General features: G+C 39.1%; 1 protein-coding gene across 8 annotated transcripts in view; it reads left to right on the top strand.

Moving 5' to 3' along the window:
- KLHL24 (kelch like family member 24) overlaps positions 1-21,412 on the top strand; it is a 48,173-nt gene extending 26,761 nt beyond the window's left edge. For 5 of the 8 annotated variants that reach the window (XM_036347301.1, XM_036347304.1, XM_036347303.1 and 2 more), the window contains 3 exons: positions 958-1,146; positions 2,215-2,403; positions 19,311-20,704. In XM_036347301.1, the coding sequence (XP_036203194.1) occupies positions 958-1,146; positions 2,215-2,403; positions 19,311-19,514 (582 nt within the window). In that variant the 3' untranslated portion in view covers positions 19,515-20,704. Of the gene's footprint in view, positions 1-957; positions 1,147-2,214; positions 2,404-6,793; positions 8,626-19,310; positions 20,705-21,352 lie in introns of those variants that run through there. The other 3 variants (XM_036347307.1, XM_036347306.1, XM_036347308.1) reach the window with 3 other exon arrangements.
- The last annotated feature ends 1,228 nt before the right edge of the window (positions 21,413-22,640 follow it).

Below are 22,640 nucleotides of genomic sequence, written 5' to 3'. Positions count from 1 at the left end.
TCAGCAGATAGAGTGTCCGCCCTCAGACTGAGGGGTCCTGGGTTTGATTCTGGCCAAGGGCACGTACCTCAGTTGTGGGCTCGATCCCCAGTAGGGGGCGTGCAGGAGGCAGCCGATCAGTGATTCTTTGTCATCATTGGTGTTTCTCTCTCCCTCTCCCTCTCTGAAATCAATAAAAATATATTAAAAACAAAAACAAAAAACAACAAACAAGATAGGCCCTACCTCCCAAGATCTCAGTCTACTAATCCTTACCTAGTATTTTATTTACATAGCTTTCTTACTTTATCATAATCTAATATTTTCATCATTCATGAGTGTGGGCATTTAAGTTTAATCATGTAATTCTCAGCTCAAGCAGTATTATACCTAAGGAGGTGAAGATTTGTTCTTGAGGGGGTGAAAAAAATGTAGTTTCATATATAAAGCACAGATATACATACAGTACATAAACAGATATACAATTATCTGTGGTATTAAAATTTCATTGGAGGAGGCTATTATGAAAAAAATGTCTAAAAAGACTCCTTGCCGAAACCGGTTTGGCTCAGTGGATAGAGCGTCAGCCTGCGGACTGAGAGGTCCCGGGTTCGATTCCGGTCAAGGGCATGTACCTGGGTTGCGGGCACATCCCCGGTGGGGGATGTGCAAGAGGCAGCTGATCGATGTTTCTCTCTCATCAATGTTTCTAACTCTCTCTATCTCTCTCCCTTCCTCTCTGTGAAAAATCAATAAAAATAAATAAATAAATAAATAAATAAATAAATAAATAAATAAATAAAAAGACTCCTTGGTGGTGGTAAATTTTTTAAAGTTTCAGAATCTGAGCTAAATATATTGCAATTATAGTTATCAAGTGCTCTTTAAAGGAGAGAGGTTACTTAATTCTTTAGCCAACTAGTTCAGGATTCAAGCTTTGTTAATTAAGATTTTTTTCCCCATGTATTTTATATATAGGTATATGTTGTTGGAGGCTATGATGGACAGAACAGGCTTAGCAGCGTAGAATGTTATGATTCCTTTTCAAATCGATGGACTGAAGTTGCTCCCCTTAAGGAAGCAGTGAGTTCTCCTGCTGTGACTAGCTGTGTAGGCAAACTGTTTGTGATTGGTGGCGGACCTGATGATAATACTTGTTCTGATAAGGTAAGGCATGTTCTCTTACGGAAATTACCAATGACATATATAGGAAGAGAAATATGGAAAGCTTATCAAGGGGATAGCGAGGTTCCTTAGTGTGAAAGGCCTTTTAAAACTTGGTACTTTATACTTTTGAGGGAAAATACTGAATTTCAAGTTAGTAAAGAGAGATTCTAATATATCTGACAATTTGCTGTAAAAAGCATGATTTGATCTGTTTGAAATGATACTAATTTCAGTGTTGAGATCTTGTACTAAATAAGTTGTTTTAAACCTTTTACTGCTGTAGTCAATAGGTTCGAAAAATTATTCACACAAAACACAGTTGGGAGATGAATTGGCAAAGGGGATAAGACACAGTAACTAATTATGCCGCCTCCAACTGGGTCATTTTCTGCATACTTTAAAAGTATTTTTTAGAACAAAGATGAGAAAAGGAAACCTCTGTGATATAAATAGAGGATGGTTCAAAGTTGCTGCATTTCATGGAACTCCTGGACAAAGGAACTTATGCCACCCTGACATCTCAGGAAATACTAAGTTTATTCTGGAAACAACTGTCTATTACCTAATTGGTTTAGCAATAGTTAACTGAATTTTGTCAATTTTTTTTTCTAAATTAACTTTACACAGTGTGGTCAAAAGTTACATATTTAAAATTCATTAATTCAGAATTTGTTATCATTCAGAGTATACTGAATTGAGATTTACTTATGTTCTTTGGAAGAAAGGTATCCCTAAAAGTGTAAAGAAATTATATTCAGATTAAATCATAGTTATGCTATATAATACAATTTTTTAAAAACCTGAACTATTCATTTTCATGGAAATAAGTAAAGCAAACTTGGTAGCCATTCCTTCTTGAGGCAATCTCTGTTTGTTACTTTATTCTGTTTGATAATAAATGTACATTTGAGAATTTCATATTTCACAGTTCACTATCAAGCTAACTCTCTTAATTCTGTGAATTAATGAGATTTGACTTTTAATATGTTTCTATATATTGATAGGCTTTTTATTAAGCAAATTTACATTTTTGTTTAGAAATTTTAATTAAATATTTCTATGTATTAGGTTCAATCTTATGATCCAGAAACCAATTCTTGGCTACTTCGTGCAGCTATCCCAATTGCCAAGAGATGTATAACAGCTGTATCCTTAAACAACTTGATATATGTGGCTGGTGGACTGACCAAGGCAATATACTGTTACGATCCAGTTGAAGATTACTGGATGCACGTACAGAATACATTCAGCCGGCAGGTAATAACATAAAAATCCTAAAGAAAAATGAATCTAGGAGGAACTAAGTACATGACAATTATGAATATACTGCAGTTCTGCTATTAAATTATTTCATGTATGCTTGAACTATTTCATAATTTTTTAAAACTTTTTACCATCCCGTGGTGAAGTAGCTATTGTGCTCGAGCTGTTCATTTTTCCCCCGTTGACCTTTGTCAGAATTCTGCTCTAGTCCTTATCACTCTCTCTTGCATATTTTAAAAGATAAGAAATGCTCCCAAACTGGTTTTTTCTTTCTGTAGTCAGAAGCTAGTTGTTGTTTATTTGTTATAAAGAAAATGGTTGTGCTCATGTCTTCATCCACACACTCTGGCCTGTATCTTCCTATTCCCCCTCCACCGCTGCTTCCAAAAAAAGGCCTTCCCTCAGCCTTTCGATTCATGGCTCGCTCTTCTTTCTTCTACCACCAAAATGCATGATGGTTCTGATGCTGGAAATCTGATTCTACCTATACCACTCTAGAGATCTTGTACTCTCAAAGGCCATTACTTATCATCTCCCAGTCTCATTCATATTCACTCGTTTTTTCTACCCAACCTTTAAATACGGGTTTTCCTTGAGCCTCTTCCCCCTGCCGTCTTCACAGTTTATACTCTATTCCTGAATTATCTCATCTACTGCCCAATACTGATGACTTCAAGTCTATTATCTCCATTAAAGCCTCTCTCCTGTGTTCCAGACTCAAATTTCAAGCTGCTTATTTGATATTTTCCATGAGTGTTCTTCCCCAAGCCTACTATTTGTTTTCCAATAAGCTAGTGAATGGAAAACTTTTTCTCCCTTACTCTCAAAATACTTCTGACACCAGAAATGTGCGTTTTTCCCACACCAGTTACTTCTTCACAGTCTGGGTGCCTTACAATCCAATTCTGTTCTGACATTATATACCTGGAGTTTGTGTTAGATTCCACAAATCAAGGGTTTAGTTCCACTAGACTGCCCTGCTTCAAATGCCAATCACAAGTTCCAGGTTGCCCCCAGTATTTCTGATCTACCAGCTAAAAATCCAGGTTCCCCCACCTCAGGTTCGATAATTTATTTGAACAGCTCATTGCATTCAGGGAAACATTTATTTTTGTTTCCTGGTTTATTGTGTAAAGGGGTTTTGCAAAGGATACAGGTGAACAGCCAGATAAAGAGGTATATAGAATGAGGTCCAGAAGGGTCCCAAGCAGAGGAGCTTCTGTCGTGCAGTTGAGGTGTGCCACCCCCAACACATGGATGTGTCAACAACCTGAACACTCTCCAAATCCCATACTTTGGAGATCATATAGGCATGATCAATTATTAACTCAGTTTCCAGCCTGTCTCCCTTCTCCAGAGAATGGGGGGTGGGCCTGAAAGTTCCAAGCTTCTAATCATGGCTTCGTCTTTCTGGTGACCAGCCCTCATCCAGGAACCCACCAAGAGTCACCTCATTAAAATGAAAGACACTCCTATCACCCAGGAAACTCCAAGGAATTCAGACACTCTGTATCAGAAACATGGGGCCAGAGACAAATATACACACACATCTATAATAATAAAAGCATAATATGCTAATTAGAACAGACAGCTGAACAACCTTCCGAACGAAGCCGCGACTGCGAGGGCCGAATTTCATGCATCGGGCCTCTAGTATATATATATTTCCTATTATTTCACAGCTAGAAAATTTCTTAGATTTTCCTCTCTTTTATATTGAGTCAATCTAGCCCAGCCGTGGGCAAACTATGGCCCACGGGCCGGATCTGGCCCGTTTGAAATGAATAAAACTAAAAAAAAAAGACCATACCCTTTTATGTAATGATGTTTACTTGGAATTTATATTAGTTCACACAAACACTCCATCCATGCTTTTGTTCCGGCCCTCCGGTCCAGTTTAAGAACCCATTGTGGCCCTCGAGTCAAAAAGTTTGCCCACCCCTGATCTAGCCTATCAGTTCTCAGAGTTTCTCCTATTCTTTTCCATTCCTATTCTTGCTTTTGTTCAAGTTCTTATCAGTTCCTACCTGAACTGAAACAATAATCTAGTGTTTCGCTAATGTCTTGCTTCTCTAACCCGTTTTGCCACCAGTTATTTTCTAACAAATGTAATAATCATGTCTCCTCTGATTGGAAACTACTGAGTAAAATCCAAAGTTTTCCCACTTCCTTCTATTCTAGGCCTTCTGTTGGCTGACCTCTGCTTGCTTTTTCAGCTTTACTTTCTGCAACTATACCTCAATTATATTAATATCTATTATTTGCATTCTATATAGATCTTATGTGTTCCTGCCTTAGTTCATACTGTCCCCTTAGCTCCTCATGCCTTTTCTGGCTTCTCTGTTCACTAAAAAACGATAAATCATCTAATTTCATGGTAGACGGTTATTTGAGTCCAAGGCTACATTTTTTTTTTAAATATATTTTATTGATTTTAGAGAGGAAGGGAGAGGGAGATAGAAACATCAATGATGAGAGAGAATCATTAATTGGCTCCCTCCTGCACGCCCCCTACTGGGGGTCAAGCCCGCAACCCAGGCATGTGCCCTTGGTGAGAATCGAACCTGGGACCCTTCAGACCACAGGCCGACACTCTATCCATTGAGCCAAACCAGCTAGGGCTACATTTACTTAAATGCTTAAAATCCTGAATGACATAAAAGAGCTAAAAAAACGAGCTCTTTTTTTTTTTGCAGTCCAAATGGACCCAGCCTTTTTCTCTCTCTCTCACTATTTCCATGTTTCTTGACTTTGCATAATTCCTAAAAGCCACAGCTTGCTATTTAAAACATTTTTGCATTTTAATTCTTGTCAGAAACATTCTTTTAAAAAAATTGTGGGATTTTAATTCGATGATGATTTTTTTTAATATTTCTTCAGTAGACCAGGTATTTAAAATGTCATTAAAGTTTAGAATAATAAATGAAATATGATTCTTTATTGTTGGCATTTAAGCCTAAGGATTATAAATAATAATAATTAAGGAGAGGGTTGTTGGGGTTTTTTTTACAATATTAGGATTGTGTTTCATTTTAATCTATAGTACATGTAATTTCCTGATATGAAAGTATAACTATTTCAAGGTTGCTTGTTTGGTTTAATTCTGAGCATTATTATCTGAAATGATGTTAATAACAAGGTCCTATAACAATATAGTTTAAGAATCATCATCAAAGTGACTGTAAGGTTTAGTCATGTGGTGTTGCTTATCCCTGGAAACTTAAAGATGTTGTTGGTTTTGTGTTTTTTTAAAGTATATTTTTATTGATTTCAGAGAGGAAGGGAAAGGGAAAGAGTTAAAAACATCAATGATGAGAGTCATTGATCGGCCCTGATTGGGAATTGAGCTGTGACCTCCTGGTTCATAGGTCAGTGCTCAACCACTGAGTCACACCAGCTGGGCAGGATGTTGTTTTTTAGTGTATTGATAACTTTTAGAATTTATAGAAAGAGCTTTGTACTTTTAAAATATATATATATTATTTTTTTATTGATTTCAGAGAGGAAGGGAGAGAGAGAGATTAAAACATCAATAATAAGAGAGGCTCATTGATCGGCTGCCTCCTGCACGCCCCACACTGGGGATCGAGCCTGCAACCCAGTCATGTGCCCTGACTGGGAATCGAACCGTGATCTCCTGGTTCACAGGTCAAGGCTCAACCACTGAGCCATACAGGCTGGGCATAGCTTGTGTACTTTAGATGAAAAATGTTATAGTTTGGCACATAAATTGGTACAATTCATGGGTTAGGTATTCTGGATAAAAGTTTGTCACTCACTAATGATAATCAGTCAAGTTATTCTGGAAGTATATGAACTATAATAGAAGGATTTTTTTAAGTACTCGCTAATTCTTTTTTTTATTATTATATTTATTTTTTAAAGTGAGAGAGGAAGGGGGAGAGAGAAAGAAACATTGAATTGTTTTTCTACTTATTTACACATTCATTGGTTGCTTCTTGTATGTGCCCTGACTGAGAATCAAACCTGCAACCTTGGCATATCGGGACAATGCTCTACCCACCTGAGCTACCGGACCAGACTCACTAATTCTTTTATACCTGAAGATACTATCCTAATCTGTGGTCACATTATAGCCACTTCCCATAATAAAGAACCTTCCTGTAATAGAAGAAACAAGCCAAGCTCTTCAGAGATGTTTTCTTTCAGTTATCATTAGGTTAAAGCCCATCTCTCAGCCCACCACCCTCGCTTCACCCCCCCCCCCCAACTTGGCCCAATTACTAACATATATTTTATCTTAACACTCACTTCATCCATGCAAAATTAGCACTCGCACATAGAGTAAAAGTTAGCAAAAGGGAGCTTATTTCATGTTTCCTTTTATTGACAGTGTTAAACCATGTCTTATTTTACTTTTCAGCTTGTTACCAAATCTCTTACCTTCAACAATTAATGTGGGGTTTTTTATGTGTTTGTTAAAACAGGAAAACTGTGGTATGTCTGTGTGTAATGGTAAAATATATATCCTGGGTGGAAGACGGGAAAATGGAGAAGCCACAGACACTATTCTCTGTTACGATCCTGCAACGAGCATCATCACAGGGGTAGCTGCAATGCCCAGGCCAGTGTCCTATCATGGCTGTGTGACTATCCATAGATACAATGAGAAATGCTTTAAGCTCTAACGCCAGGATGCTTCACCCAAGAAGCCACACCGATCCAAGATGAGAGGTTTCAAAAGCTCCAGAGTGGGACCTTGGCATATCTCCTTTGTGCCATATGCACAAAAAGTAAAAATAGTAATTGTGGTGCCTTTCTCCCCAAAATATTAATCTTTCAAACTGTAATAAAGCCTTCCCTGTAATTGGAAAACAAAGGGGTTTGGGTGGTTGTTGAAGGTAATAGTGGTGTTGCTTGGGCTTTGAAAATGCACCTGTGTAAATATTTGTGAGAAACCTCTGTGGAATAGGAAATTCTGTCTTATTACCTTGTAGGAATTTGTGATTGGTCTCTTCACTTATATGTGTTATCTGCAAGACTGTATATTCCTTATTTTGTCATATAGACAGATAGAAAATTGCATGACTTAAGGCTTCATTTAGGTTGAATCATGTAATGCTTACAACACATCCTAAGGAGGAAAAATCAGTTTTCAAAATCTTTGTCACTAAAAATATATTCAAACTGATTAATTTTACTGAAAGGATTTTTTTCTGTAATTGATAAAAATGTGATGACAGCAGTTTGAGTAAGATGCCAAATTATTACTTCATGCTTAGAATTGCTGTTTTATATTAAACGTATTTTTGAGAAGAGGTTGGGTAGAAGATAGAAAAGCAGATGCCATTAAAATGACAGGTTACTTTCTAAGGAAAAATTAAGATTCTTTGGAAGGAAAATGACTCACTGTGCCTCTCAAAGTATTTAGCATATCATCTCTAATGCCTCTTAAAGAGGTTCCTTTTCGTGAACCTGGCAAAGGAGTTGAAATCCATTTTGTAATATTATCTTGTGAAAAGCAGGGACAGATCTTCTCCCCAGCCCAGAAGGGTTTGACCTCATTAATATGGTGCTTTGGGTGAGGACTTCTCCCCTGGTTATCCTACTTTCATGTGACCAGCTTAAGTCCTGGGAGTCTCTACAATTAAAGTTGTCTTTAAAGGATAAACCAGGGTCCACCTAGCTCGGCCCATTTTTCTTTTAAAATTAACTGTCTGAGTAAACTAATGGCAGTAGTTGCAGTCTTCTAATCTCATTTGGTACCATTGTGTAAATTATTGATCAAAATTCCCAAGCTTCTATACAACAAATTGCCTTTGTCTAGTTTTTCAACTCCAGTTTATAAAACTTACTGGTATTCAGGGATGAACTTAAAATTTCTTTCTAAGGCAAATGGAGTAGCAGGAGCTACAGCATAGCTGACTGTTATTTCTCAGTGGACCGGTGTAATGTACAACATTTTAGGGATGTTCCAGGTAGCCTGCTATGTTTCAACTTCCCAGGCATTGTTGTCTTCTTACATTATAATTAATATAGTCCTTGTCATAGGAGATATGATGCAAATATATGATTGGAGTGTCACCACATTTCTGTTAAAACCAAGGTAGCAATAAAAAAGTTAACATTGATAAACTTATTTTTATTATCCTAGAGCAGTGATGGCGAACCTATGACATGCGTGTCAGAGGGGTGACACGCAAACTCATTTTTTTGGTTGATTTTTCTTTGTTAAATAGCATTTAAATATATAAAATAAATATCAAAAAATATAAGTCTTTGTTTTACTATGGTTGCAAATATCAAAAAATTTCTATATGTGACACGGCACCAGAGTTAAGTTAGGGTTTTTCAAAATGCTGACACGCCGAGCTCAAAAGGCTCGCCATCACTGTCCTAGAATGATAACAGAGATATCAAATAAAATATATGGCATCAACTTAAATGCTTAGCTGGAATCAGAATTCTGAGGAAAACTCTAAAAAACTTAAAAATTTTTAGGGAAATTTTACTTTTCAAATCATAATTTTTAATGATATATACCTTTTTGTGGTAATTATCAGAGCAATTCAGAAAATAATTTTCTGTCATTTTAATTGAAAAATAATTGCATGTACTATTAGGATACTTGTTTTAATTTTTGAGTAAATATCTACTTTTGCATTATATCGTTTGTGTAGATAGTGAAATCTATTTAGTTCAGAAATTCTTTGCAGTATATGAGATAATGTATGAGAAAAGTGTAATTGCTGAGGATTATACAGATGATACTTGTTACTTCATGTTTATTTTTAAGATCATGCCCATTCATAAATACAGACATTTCACATAAAAAATATTTTCTCAAGGTAACTTGTATTCTGGTACTTTCATCTATTGTAAAAGTATATTAACTATTGTATTTTGATATTCATTTATTTTAATATCCATATGTTCATTGTAGTAATTTGAAATGCAATTCAATAGAACAGAATTTGTTTAAACATAGACCTCATACCAATATTGTTTAATTTTTTCTCTACATAATTAAAACTACATCAATTAAGTATTCAAACCAAGAACTTAGTTATACTAGGAAATTAAAGAACTATTTTTAAAGTTACCCAAATGATATTTTAATTTTGTTTAATTATTTATCTTCCTTTACTGATTCTTGGTAAATGATGGTATTAGCATTTTAAAAAAACAAAAAATTTGTGGATATAATTAGTATATAAAAATGGATATATCTACCAAATTGGTCAGGTTATATTCATACTGTCATCACATCATTGACAGATTTTCTTTTGATAGGTAATGCTCATATAAGCCTTTGGGTTAGTATATATGTATATACATGTGTATGTCTGTAGAGAATATGGTCATGTACACACTTATATACTAGTACAAACACCAAGAGTTGTATAAATTTGTAATGATCAGGAAAAAAAAAACACATAAATTAAAAAATAATTGACCTTAGTAAATTCCATTTCAGAAGATTTTCTTATTTGGGAATTTCTAGATTACTTTTTTACATTTAAAAGTACATGATGAGCATTAGTATGAATACTTGTATATAGCCAGAATCTACATAATACATATGGTTTTACAAGGTCAGAAAACAAAATGGAGGTGGAGATGCATTTGCTAAACCCACTCAGTGAGAAAGGGAATTGAAAGTATGTTTTGTGGATCAACAGAAAAGTACAGTTTGTTTTTTTCATGAACTTTAATCCTTTTCCATGTGTTCCTATATGTGAGTGAACAATAGAGTGGTCTAATTTTTACCACAGAAGACCTTCCTTTTCTACTCTAATCTTCTCACTGACTTGACTGCACAGGTATGAATTGGTAGCCTGTTGGATTTTAAATAACCTTTTCTTCCCTAGATAACTAAAATATAGATATTTACTCCATTTAAACAGGTGTTTAAGAAAAATGATGTAAATACTCAGGGAGGGTATTAAGTTATCATTTTTGCTTATTTGGGGGGTTTAAAGTGCCATAACTAAATAACCTTGATTCTAGAGTAAATTTAATTTGGTTCGTGATTCTAGAGTAAATTTAATTTGGTAAAGGGCTTCACACACGGCAGTGGTTGAACATTCATTCTTTTGTATTTAGGAAGATGAAAATGTTTTGTGGACTGATACATTTTCTCTTAGTGAATATGAATTGTTTATGTATCTCTACTGTCAAAAACTCTTCTTGAAACTCAGGAAAGACAAAGATTCAATTATACTACTTTTGTCAGTATGCAAACCAGGTGTGTTGTGTATGGTGTGTGTTTTTTCCTGTTGTCTGGATATGGCAATAGATTTTTTTTTTTTTTTAATTTCAGAGAGGAACAGAAACGGGGAGAGAGAGAGAGGAAAACATCAATGATGAGAGGGAATCATTGGTCGGCTGCCTCCTGCACGCCCCACACTGGGGATCAAGCCCACAACCCAGGCATGTGCCCTGACCCGGAATGGAACTGTGACCTCTTGGTTCATAGGTGGATGCTCAACCACTAAGCCACCCTGGCCAGGCAATAGATTTTAATTGCTGTGAGAACCCATACATGAAAAGAAAGGGGTCAAGTTGTTCGTGTGTGCCTGTTGTGTCTTGAGATATATATGTGGAAAAGACATCTACTCCAGACTGTATTTTCAAAGAATAAAAATTGCTATGTATGTGGTGCCATGTGATAAGATAATGTCTGTTAAAGGCTTCCTGTGGACAGCCTTTATTTTAGTAAACTCAAGACACCAGTTAACCTCAACATAATTTTGGCCTTATTAGAATTTGTTGTGCATTATATTAAAAGCCAGGTTTACATCACCTCAACCCATTATTCTTTTTAGTTAAGTAAATAGGTTCACCATATCATGTACCCAGAATGGGGCAATTTGTTTGACCTTTAAGGCAGTAGGTTTGCCTAGCTAGCTATACTTACACACCACTTGAGCCAGGAGTATGAATTGAGAATTCCAGAGACATTTTCAACATACTTCAAACATTTTAAAATATTTTATATAAATGTTTTACATTTGTGTGATTGCCTAGATATTAAATTTACTTAGTGCTAAAGATAGTCATCATACATAATTCTTTTAAACAGCATTAGTCATAACTTATTTTATATATTATTCCAAAGAAAAGAATTTTAATATTTTTAAAATGACTGCATCTGAATTTGTGCCTTAAGTTCTCCCAGTGCTATTTCAACTTTTTTTCAATCTAAATAAAGCTTAATCTTAGAAAAGTTTCATATTTGTTTACTATAGAGTAAATAAACCTCTTAAATTTTTTTTTTTTCATTTCAGTCCTTCTCAATTTTTTTAATTAGCACCAACTGTGTGTGGTAGCTTGGCAGAATGAGAAAGGTTGTTGGGTGTTTGGAGTTTTATTTTATTTTTTTTGTTTTGTTTGGGGGCTTTTTTGTTTTGTTTTGTTTTTATACCAAGGTGCTTTTTAAGATATTCAGGAAAAAAACATCAATCTTACATTGAATAATAAGCCCTTGTAAACATCATTTGCAATATCTACATCCAATGTCAAAAAAGTAAAATTTATTTATGTTCCTTTATGTACTGTTCTTTTCTCTCTCCTCTCTCTCTCTCTCTCTCTCTCTCTCTCTCTCTCTCTCTCTCTCTCTCTCTCTCCAGACTTTTTCAGTTAACTTTCTGGGAAAAGTTCTTACTCTTCCCCCCACCCCCACCCCCCATCACCCCTCCATGGTTTCTTCATTTAAATTTTTGTTGAAGTTTCTGGAGCTATCTGAGACAACACAATTACAGAATTTAACAGAAGTATAATATGCTTTAGAACTTGTACAGAATGACCATATGTCATTTGCCTTTAATTAGAGGCTCTAGAGTCTTCACAGTGGAGAAAAAAAGGCTTTGTATTTCTTTGTTCTCAATTCAATTGTAGCACATTAATACTTACATGTTTTGTTTAAATATATTTTGTGTATAGTATTTTTTAAAAGTTGTATCTAATAAAATGTCTTTTAACCATTATTACTTGATTATATGGGTGTATTAAATTTTGTTTACCAAAAATTTGTTGTTTTGTTTTTTGTTAATCCTCACCCGAGGATATTTTTTTCTGTTGATTTTTAGAGAAGGGAGGGAGGTTGAGAGAAAGATTCATCCACCTGAGGGAGACACATCAATTGGTTGCCTCCTGCACTCACCTCAACTGGAGATTGAATCCAAAACCCTTAGTGTGCAGGTCAACACTCTAACCACTGAGCTACCAGTCAAGGCTGTTCTATTTCATTTTAAATGTATCCAAGTGGTTGTGTGGAAAACGGATGGAGGAAATACATATTAATATATGTGTGTATTTACTGGTGAGTTCATAAAGTAACTACAAGGATTACTTATATTTATTTTTGTTGGTTTTTTAAAAATATATTTTTATTGATTTCAGAGAAGAAGGGAGAGGGGGAGAGAGAAACATTAATGATGAGAGAGAATCATTGATCAGCTGCCTCCTGCAACCCAGTCATATGGCCTGACCAGGAATCGAACTTTGACCTCCTGGTTCATAGGTCAATTCTCAACCACTGAGCCATGTCAGCCAGGCAAGGATTGCTTATACTAGTATATGGAAAACCATGGATAGTGGGTAAAGAATAGGAGCCTCTTGTACTTTAAATATTCTCTGAAAAATCACCTGTACTCACCCTGCCCAGGTAGCTCAGTTGGTTAGAGCCTCACTGATATGCCAAGGTTTTGGTTTCAGTTTTGCTCCCTGGTCAGGGCACATACAAGAAGAATCAACCAATGAGTACATAAATAAGTGAACAACAAAATCACCTGTATTCTTATTTAGAATGAGGGGGAAATGGGCTATACCTGCCTTTTGTTTCTCCTGTTTATTAACTGTTAATGGAGACAGATAAGCAAAAGGGTTGTTTTACTCCTAGTCATGTTGAGTTCTCTTTAAGCTTTACATAGTCTATGTTTGACATCTTTGGGGACCTTAGTGGCTGGAGAGAAACCACCTCCCAGGACTATATGATTTCTAGAGGCAGTAAACAACTTGGCATTGAGCCCGCCTTTCATATACAAACAAAACAACCCCTTGTCCATACCCCCAACCACCTCCTTTAACTCACACACCAAGCCTGTTATCCCCTTCCCTAACTCATCCTGGGGCCAGGTCCCGGACAACTAAGAACAGCCCCTATGCCCCAGAGCCCAACAGAATTATTCAAATTAACCAGTACTAGGCTGTTTACCCTGCCCCACTTTGACTTTCCCATGGAAACCCCAATAAAGGCTCTGGCCTGTTTTCCCCTCATCCCCTTTCTGGTTCCTGACTGACGCTGGCACTTCCCCTGTGGGTGGCCCTGGGTGGCATGCCCTGCCCCTTGTTTCTAGGGGATCTGTGAGTAATAAACATCTCAATGGCACTGATTTCTTCAGTCACTCAGTCACCTTTATTAGTTAAACTCACAAATTACTTACGTAAAGAGCCAGCCAAGGTCCAAGGAAACCTCAAGCATATTCTGTGCATGGGGGTGGCCAGCTGGTGAAGTTTTCCCCAACATAGGCTTTCTCTGTACAGGGCTATATAGACTGCAGAAAACAGCACACAGGGCATGCAGCTGGAGGAATGTGGTTGCCTGCAAACTGTTTACAATCCACGCTCACACCTGAGAACAATTTCGGTTTGGCCATTTTTTTCCTGAAGATCGGGCAGTCCTCCAGCTGTAAATTCTCACAGATGGTCTTCATCATATTCCCACAAGGTGGGAGGGGGGGTTGAGCTTGTCACACATCACTTGCTCATTTTTGAACTGTAAGAACTGTGCTGGTCTGCTGTCTCTGAAAGATAGCTCATTAAACAGGATAGGACCATTTTGAGCTGGTTCTGTGGTTACAATTTCTGCTATTATCCTGGGTCATTTTAGCCTATAGAACCCATTCCTTTGCTCTAGCCTCCTATTATTTTTACGTCTAGTCAACAAACTTTCACCCTAACTCACTCCACTAACACACAAGGCAAAGCCTTAAATCAGTTCATTATCCAGAATTACTCTTCCCATGAAACCTTAGACTCTAATGTCTTTCTGTCTTTTGCCATAGCCTTCTTTTCTTTTCATCTCTCATTCCGTGATCTTCTTTTGATCTTATCCAGTTCTCCAATCTTCTAACGTCTCTTTATGCAGGCCTCTGGATTACCCAATATCCCTTCCCAGCCTCCATTCCATAATTATCACATTCCAACCACCCTCACCAGCAGGCAAAATTTCCTCACCCGTTTGATCTCCCATTCCACTTACTCTCCTTCTGCTGACATGTGTATCAACCCAATTGTTGGGCTTCTGGTAGAGAGAGCCCTGGTAGAGAAATTGAGCCCTGGTAGAGAAAATCAATTAGCTGTCAAATGATACCTCAAAAATTTTGTGATCTCCAACCTCAACAGAACAAGATATTCTTGGCAAGCCTTCAATGTGCATCTACTCTCTTCTTTTCCCTTTCTCTGTAACAGCTCACTCACCACACCCCTGTCTTCTCTTTTGTTCTCAGCAGTTGATCTTGTCTTCTCCTTCAAAGACTTAAGAAGGACATGAGGTAGGATCTCAACATCTTGCCCTCCCATACTTATTCCCATCCTCTCTCTTCTTCATGACTTGGGTATCTCTTCTCCATCTAAACTCTGAATTCCCCTCATCTGGCATCTTAGGAACTTCCCTCTACCTCCCTCTCTGATTTTCAACCTCTCTCTGAACGTTTTCCCAAAGCTTCTCCCATCTTTTTAAAATACATTTTTATTGATTTCAGAGAGGAAGGGAGAGGGAGAGAGAAACATCAATGATGAGAGAGAATCATCGATCAGCTGCCTCCTGCACACCCCCTACTGGGGATTGAGCCCTCAACCCCGGACATGTGCCCCAACGGGGAATAGAACCGTGACCTCCTGGTTCATAGGTCAATGCTCAACCATTGAGCCACATTGGCTGGGCACCTCTCCCATCTCTAAAATACCTTCTGCTGCTCTAAATTCCCTTGTAACTACACCCACGTTTTTAAAAGTCTCTCTTTTGCCTCACTTCTTAATACACTGCAATCTGGCTCACATACACTGCTACAGAAATCACCCATGCCAAAGGCGCCAATTACATCTCTGTTGCTAAATACAAAATTCTTACCTTATTTAACTCCCTGAAAATTTGATGCTCTTTGATTATATTTTTCCTATATTGGCTACCCTTACAGTTTTCCTTTTACTTTTATGGTCTTTTCCTCCTAAATCCTCAATCATCAGGCTTTCTTCTTACCCTGCTGATAATTACCCTAGGAAACTTTATCCACTTCCATGGCCCCAGTTATGACTATATTTGATGATTCCTAAGTAAATCAGTCAAGACATTTGATACACACAACAATGATCTTTAAGCAGAAATAATCGAAAGAACATCCATGCCCATCCACCATAACTGCTAATATAACTTTTTTTTTTTTAATATATTTTTATTGATTTTTTACAGAGAGGAAGGGAGAGAGATAGTCAGAAACATCGATGAGAGAGAAACATCGACCAGCCGCCTCCTGCACATCCCCCACTGGGGATGTGCCCGCAACCCAGGTACATGCCCTTGACCGGAATCGAACCTGGGACCTTTCAGTCCGCAGGCCGACGCTCTATCCACTGAGCCAAACCGGTTTCGGCGCTGCTAGTGTAACTTTACTTTACTTACTCCTTGATCAAAATCCCTGGCAGGCCTGGCCAGTGTGGCTCAATGGTTGAGCATTGACCTATGAACCAAGATGTCACAGTTTGATTCCCATCAAGGCCCATGCCAGGCTGGCAGGCTCAATCCCCAGTAGGGAGCATGAAGGAGGCAACTGATCAAGATTCTCGTCAATGATGTTTCTATCTCTCCCTTCCTCTGTCTGAAATCAATGAAAACATATTTAAAAAGAAAATAAAGATATCCCTGGTGGAAATAACTGGGTGACTCTAGTTCATATACCTGGCTGGCTGCTAAGGGCCTGGGAGAGAGATCTGAAATTTTCAGGGAGAGGAAGGCTTTGCTTCTTGCCAAAATAAATACAATATGGAATTCCCCAAATCCTGGGTGTGTAGGGGGTGGGGAGGAATGCTACAGGAGCTTATCTATCTCTGTGCCTTGGCTTCCTTCTGCTGGAATCCCTGGCCTCTAGCTATCTCCCATATTCTCAGAGAGAGCTAAAATTCATTTCCTCAGGGCAGCTTTTGTGAACGTCCTCTTTCCACACCAGTCTGAGTTAAATAAGCTCCGGTGTGCTCCCATCATCCACTCTATATACCTCTGTCAGCGAACTTTTCTGTTTACTTGACTCTTTTTTTAAAATACATTTTTATTGATTTCAGAGAGGAAGGGAGAGAGAGAGAGAGAGATAGAAACATCCCTGATGAGAGAGAATCATGGATCAGCTGCCTCCTGCAAGTCCCCCACTGGGGAACGAGCCCACAACCCAGGCATGTGCCCTTGACTGGAATCGAACCTGGGACATTTCAGTTCGCAGGCCAATGCTCTATCCACTCAGCCAAACCGGCTAGAGCTACTTGACTCTTTACCTCCCTCTCTGAGACTATGGACTCTTCAAAGTGAGATGAGGGCCAAGAATCTCTAGCCTAGAAATCAGTTTGGGAGAAAGGATCAGCTGGGGTAAGATAACTTAGTGGATAGTTTCAGAAAGCTCAAGGTCGCTGAAAAGGGAAAGGAGACAGAAAATGGCTAAAAAGTAGAGTACCAATGACAAATGGCCTACTTTGACTTTGCCTAGAACTGAAAAGTCTCATCAATATTTGTTAAATCATTTCTAATGATTTCCTGGCATCTTATATAACAGATAGTGACTTTCCTTGACCTTATCATTAAGTTTTGGGTTTCTGTCTAAATTTAGGTTCAGTAGCAACCTTCTGTTTGGTTCTGAGTCCAGCTCAAATGCTACCTTGTCTAAGAAGTCTCCTGATTCCCCAAGTGGGTTTATTTTTCACTCTTTGAGAACAAGAACCAAGTCTATCTTTTTATCCTAACTCTGTCCCCAGGACCTGGCAAAATGCCTGGAACAGAGTAGGTAATGGATATTTATTTGACTGATAATCACTATGGGAAGCAGAAGAGATGTGTTTTTTATAAAGTGGGGGGAGGGGAACAGGGTAAATTATAAAGTCTCCAAAGTCCTTTAGTGATCCCCGGTTTGGGTCACAGCTACTGCCTCTCTTGTTATGCTAAGTGGAAGTACTATGGGATTGCTACCCAATCTTCTATTCCTGACGTACTCTGCTACTGCTCCCCTAACCCCTACCTGTACCCCAACATCTGCATAGTTAGTAAAATGTGTATAGGTGGGTTAATTAGATGATATATAAATTATATCTCAATAAAGCTGTGACATTTTTTTAAATGCTGTATAAACTCTTTTCTTCAAGAAACCCATCCTACCCAAAGTTGCTATCAGAACTGGAGTTGTCAGTGAGGAAAAGAAATTTTTTTTTTTCCTTGTCTCAGTGTGTAATTTCCATCCTTGAAGCCTAGGGACAATAGTGTTAGGGGCAGAAATAGACTAGTGGGGCCCTAACCAGTTTGGCTCAGTGGATAGAGCGTCGGCTTGAGAACTGAAGGGTCCCAGGTTCGATTCCGGTCAAGGGCATGTACCTTGGTTGCGGGCACATCCCCAGTAGGGGGTGTGCAGGAGGCAACTGATCAATGTTTCTCTCTCATCGATGTTTCTAACTCTCTATCCCTCTCCCTTCCTCTCTGTAAAAAATCAATTAAAAAATGTATTTTAAAAAAAGAAATAGACTAGTGGGGACTAGCTATAGTTGCAAGAAATATTAATCATGCTCTGTTAACCGTGATTGTTTTGTTCTGATTAAAGAAAGCACATTCTGACCTGGCTGGGCATTGTATTCCCCGCTTCCTCCCCGCCCTCCACTCCCATCCCCCACCCCCACCCCCGCCAACCGAGCAAACCTGCCTGCATTACCTGTAATCTGGAACCATTTTACCCATTCTTATTCCTCTTGCCTACTTCGCCATGCCTGTCATACCCATTTGTATTCCTTTTGCATACCCATTCTTATTCTCACTTCCCCATGTAATCTTTGTCCTTCTACCCAATAGAAGCAGCTGGCTTATGGGGGGAGAGGGTAAGAAGGGGAGGCAGGATGGCCTGCTGCTTTCCCATGCTGCCAGCATTATTGGAATAAACGCTCAGACATGATTCAACCCTGTCTCTGCTTAATTGGCTCAAGTAGCGACAGGCAGCCCTGACCTACTAGTTGTCCAGTTTCAAAGGGACTTTGCCTTACACAAACAGGGAGACAGAACTACGGATGGATGATGGCGATACTATTTGTCAAGACCTGTAATAGAGAGACAATTGGTATAGTGGAGCTGAGAAGGCTAAAAGGCTAATTCCAATGTAACCCTGATATTTGGGGGGTTAGCAATCTGAATCTGTGCCAGCAACTTAATGTACATTCTTGATAACTTATATTTAAGTCACTGCCCCTTTCTCCAGAATCTGGTCTTGCAAGACCTGTTACCTAAATGCTCACATTTTACAGAGGCCATAAACCATGAACCATACACAATCCCTGGAGGGGGTTATCAGCGCTGGCGCCAGGCCCTTAGATATGATCTCAAAACCCCCATCTCAACCCACGGGGCTTTTTGCAAAGCCCGCAAAAGGTCCAGAAGTCCCCATCCATATTTGGGGGACAAAGAAACCAAAAGGAGATAAAGGAAGGGCTTCCACCATATTGGTTTCCTCAGACTTTGGAGGCAACTCCTCTGAGACCGCCGGCATAATAAAGCTGTGTAATTCCATTTCTCTAAGCGTTGCTTGGGTTTCTTCGGTCTTCTACAACAGAGCAAGCACAGATTTTGAAGCCAGATGGCCCTGGGTTTGAGTACAAGCTCAGCTACTACTGGCCTCCACTTCCTCTTTTATCATTTGTAGACAGTGATGATGAACCATAGGACTGTTGAAGAATTCAAAAGAAATACAGTGATGATGAACCATAGGACTGTTGAAGAATTCAAAAGAAATGCTGTCATCAAAGAATCTATCACAGTGGACAAGGCCTTGCACAGCAGTAAGGACTTCTCACACCTCAGTAAGCACAAAAGTCACCTGGGGATCCTGTTAAGCTGCAGATTCTGATTCAGTAACTCTGCGGTGGGCCCTGAGATTCTGCATATCTAACAAGCTCCCAGGTGATGTCTCTCCTGTTGGTTGAGGGCCACAGTTTAGCAAAATTATGATGTGCCAATGGAGTGTAGAGGAGAAGGCAGGAAATTAATTCTTCAGGAGAAAGAAGTCTAGACCTTGACTTTGCAAAAAGTGGGAGGTGACTTGGGAAATAACAAGGAATGTGGTGAATAGCCACCAGACTGGGAAGATGAATTGTAAATGATCTTAAACTTGATCATAATGAGTTTTAATTTTAGCCTGAACCAGTGGTTCTTAAAACGTGGTCCTTGATCAGCATCATCCCCAAAGTTGTTAAAAATGCACATTTTAGGACCTACCCCCAGACCTACTGAATCAGAAACTCTGAAGGAGGAATCCAGCAATCTGTGTTTGAACAAGTCCTTCAGGTAATGCTAATGAACTGTAACATTTGAGAACCACAGGTCTTAGGCAATGGAGGGTGGGGGCACTGGGAGGTGTTTTAAATAGTAGAGGGAAGCGATCAGATCAGTGTTGTAGAAAGGTGACCCCTGTCCTAGGAGGCAGGTAGCATGACCAATTAGGAAGAAAGGGCAGGAAACCAGGAGTCATACAGGAATGTGCTTGTCTGCAAATAACAGAAAGCCTGAACTCAAGGTGTTTAAACAAATGAGTGATATTTTTCTTACACAGCAAGTTGGCAGTCCAGGCCTGGTACTAAGGCTCCAAACTGTCCTCAAACACCCAGGCTCCGGCTTCCCTCTGCCCTACCATGTTGGCTCGTGATCTCATGGCCAAAGGATGGATGCTGTTTCTTCAGGTATCACATCCAAATTCAAGGTAGAAAAAAGGGGACTGAGGGGCAAAGGCAGGACTAGTTATAACCCTCCACTTCCTTTGGGAGACTCTTTTTTATTCATTGAACTTGTGGTTTCATTTTCTTGAGCCACATGGTCACTCCTGGCTGCAAGGGAGGGTAGGAGATGGAGTGTTTAACTTTCCATCTTCTGTAGAAGGTAGAGGAAGAAGGGTTGGAAAAGGATGTGAAGTCTGCCAAGCTGACGTGTATGCCACGTCTTCTTATAACTAATGTTACAAGAAGAGAGATGGGATGGTTGAAAGCAGGAGAGGAGAGGCACAGCTTATCTTATGTTATTGCATAAATAAGTCCTTTATACAAAAATATTAATGTCACCCTAGCCAGTTTGGCTCAGTGGATAGAGAGTCAGCCTGCAGCCTAAAGGTTCCTGGGTTCGATTCCGATCCAACTGTGGGCTTGATCCCCAGTGGGGGCGTGCAGGAGGCAGCCAATCAATGATTTTCTCTAATCATTGGTATTTTTTAAAATATATTTTATTGATTCTTTTTACAGAGAGGAAGGGAGATGGATAGAGTCAGAAACATTGATGAGAGAGAAACACCAATCAGCTGCCTCTTGCATGCCCCCTACTGGGGATATGCCCGCAACCAAGGTACATGCTCTTGATTGTAATCGAACCTGGGACCCTTCAGTCCGCAAGTTGACACTCTATCCACTGAGCCAAACCAGTCAGGGCATCATTGGTATTTCTATCTCTCCCTCTCCCTTCCTCTCTGAAGTCAATAAAAAAATATTTTAAAAAATATGTATATACATAAATGTCAACATTGTACAAGCAGTATACAATTAAAGTTCAAAAAACATTTTCCCCAGCTATCATACCCCTTATTTTTATTTGTTTTACTTTAAAACTGATTGCCTGAATTTGGGGCCCTGGAGGTCCAAAGCCATTCTACACAGAAACTGTGACTTCTTTTTTTTTTTAATGCATTTTATTGATTTTTTACAGAGAGAAAGGGAGAGGGATAGGGAGTCAGAAACATCGATGACAAAGAAACATTGATCAGCCGCCTCCTGCACACCCCCACAGGGGATGTGCCCGCAACCAAGGTACATGCCCTTGACCGGAATCGAACCTGAGACCCTTCAGTCCGCAGGCCGACGCTCTATCCACTGTGCCAAACCGGCTAGGGCAAAACTGTGACTTCTTAATCTTATGTACAATGAATAGTAAATAAAGCAGCAGGGAAAATTACCTGACAGTTTCCCCTCCTTTTGTTCCTTTTATAATAAAAACAATTCTTCTCCTAGCACATTTATGACTATTCTGGCATTATTGCTGCTCAGCTGGGGAACAGCAAACCTGGATGGGTTTACTCTGAATATCTGAATAAGACATTTTACAAGCATAGAAGGAGAAACATAATGGTCATACAAAGTATGAGTTTGGAGATGTTTGGAGAAAATAAAAGTTATTATACATGTGGCATGTCTTACTGCCAAGGTCAATTTATAGAAGACTAGAGGCTTGGTGAATGAAATTCATGCACTGAAAGAGGCGGGGGGGGGGGGGGGGTGTCCCCTCAGCCTGGTTTGTGCTCTCTTGCAGTCTGGGAGCCCTCAGGGAATATCCGACTGATGGCTTAGGCCGTCAATCAGACATCCTTAGCACTGCCACAGAGGGAGGGGAGGCTCCTGCCACTGCCTCTGCACTCGCCAGTGGTGAGCCTGGCTTCTGGTGGAGCATTGCTCTCCCTGTGGGAGCACACTGACCACCAGGGAGCAGCTCCTGCATTAAGCGTGGTGGTCAGTGCACGTCATAGAGACCGGTTGTTCTGCCATTTGTTCTATTTGCATATTAACCTTTTATTATAAAGGATTATTCATCCCAATTAAAATCCTCTGTTTACTTACATTTGAGGAATCTGAGGATTGACTACAGGGGCAAAGTCCCACAATTTGCCATTGGGTGGCCCATTGTGAGGATAGAATAGGATTTCTAACATCAGGGTCAATAGGATAGCACTCTGGTCAGTAATTGATTTTTGAAACCTGGTATATGCAACATTGTTTGTTTTGGCTCAGTTTAGGCCACCAGAGATCTTTTATTTGGGAAAGAAGGCTATTTATAGCCAGGAATGTACTTCTTGATTAAGGGCATGGGGGTGGGGGGCAGTTCTGGAACAGAAGGGCCATCAATGAGGAAGCCAGGAAGAGATCACAATAAAACCTAGCAGAGGATAATACAAGTAAATACCATCATGGAAATTAAAGGCTATAAGAAATTCTGTCAGCAA

The sequence above is a fragment of the Myotis myotis genome, unplaced genomic scaffold, assembly GCF_014108235.1.
Source record: "Myotis myotis isolate mMyoMyo1 unplaced genomic scaffold, mMyoMyo1.p scaffold_m19_p_2, whole genome shotgun sequence".
Classification (NCBI taxonomy): domain Eukaryota; kingdom Metazoa; phylum Chordata; class Mammalia; order Chiroptera; family Vespertilionidae; genus Myotis; species Myotis myotis.
The sequence above is the reverse complement of the archived record's forward strand: the minus strand, read 5'-3'. Positions and strand labels throughout refer to the sequence as shown.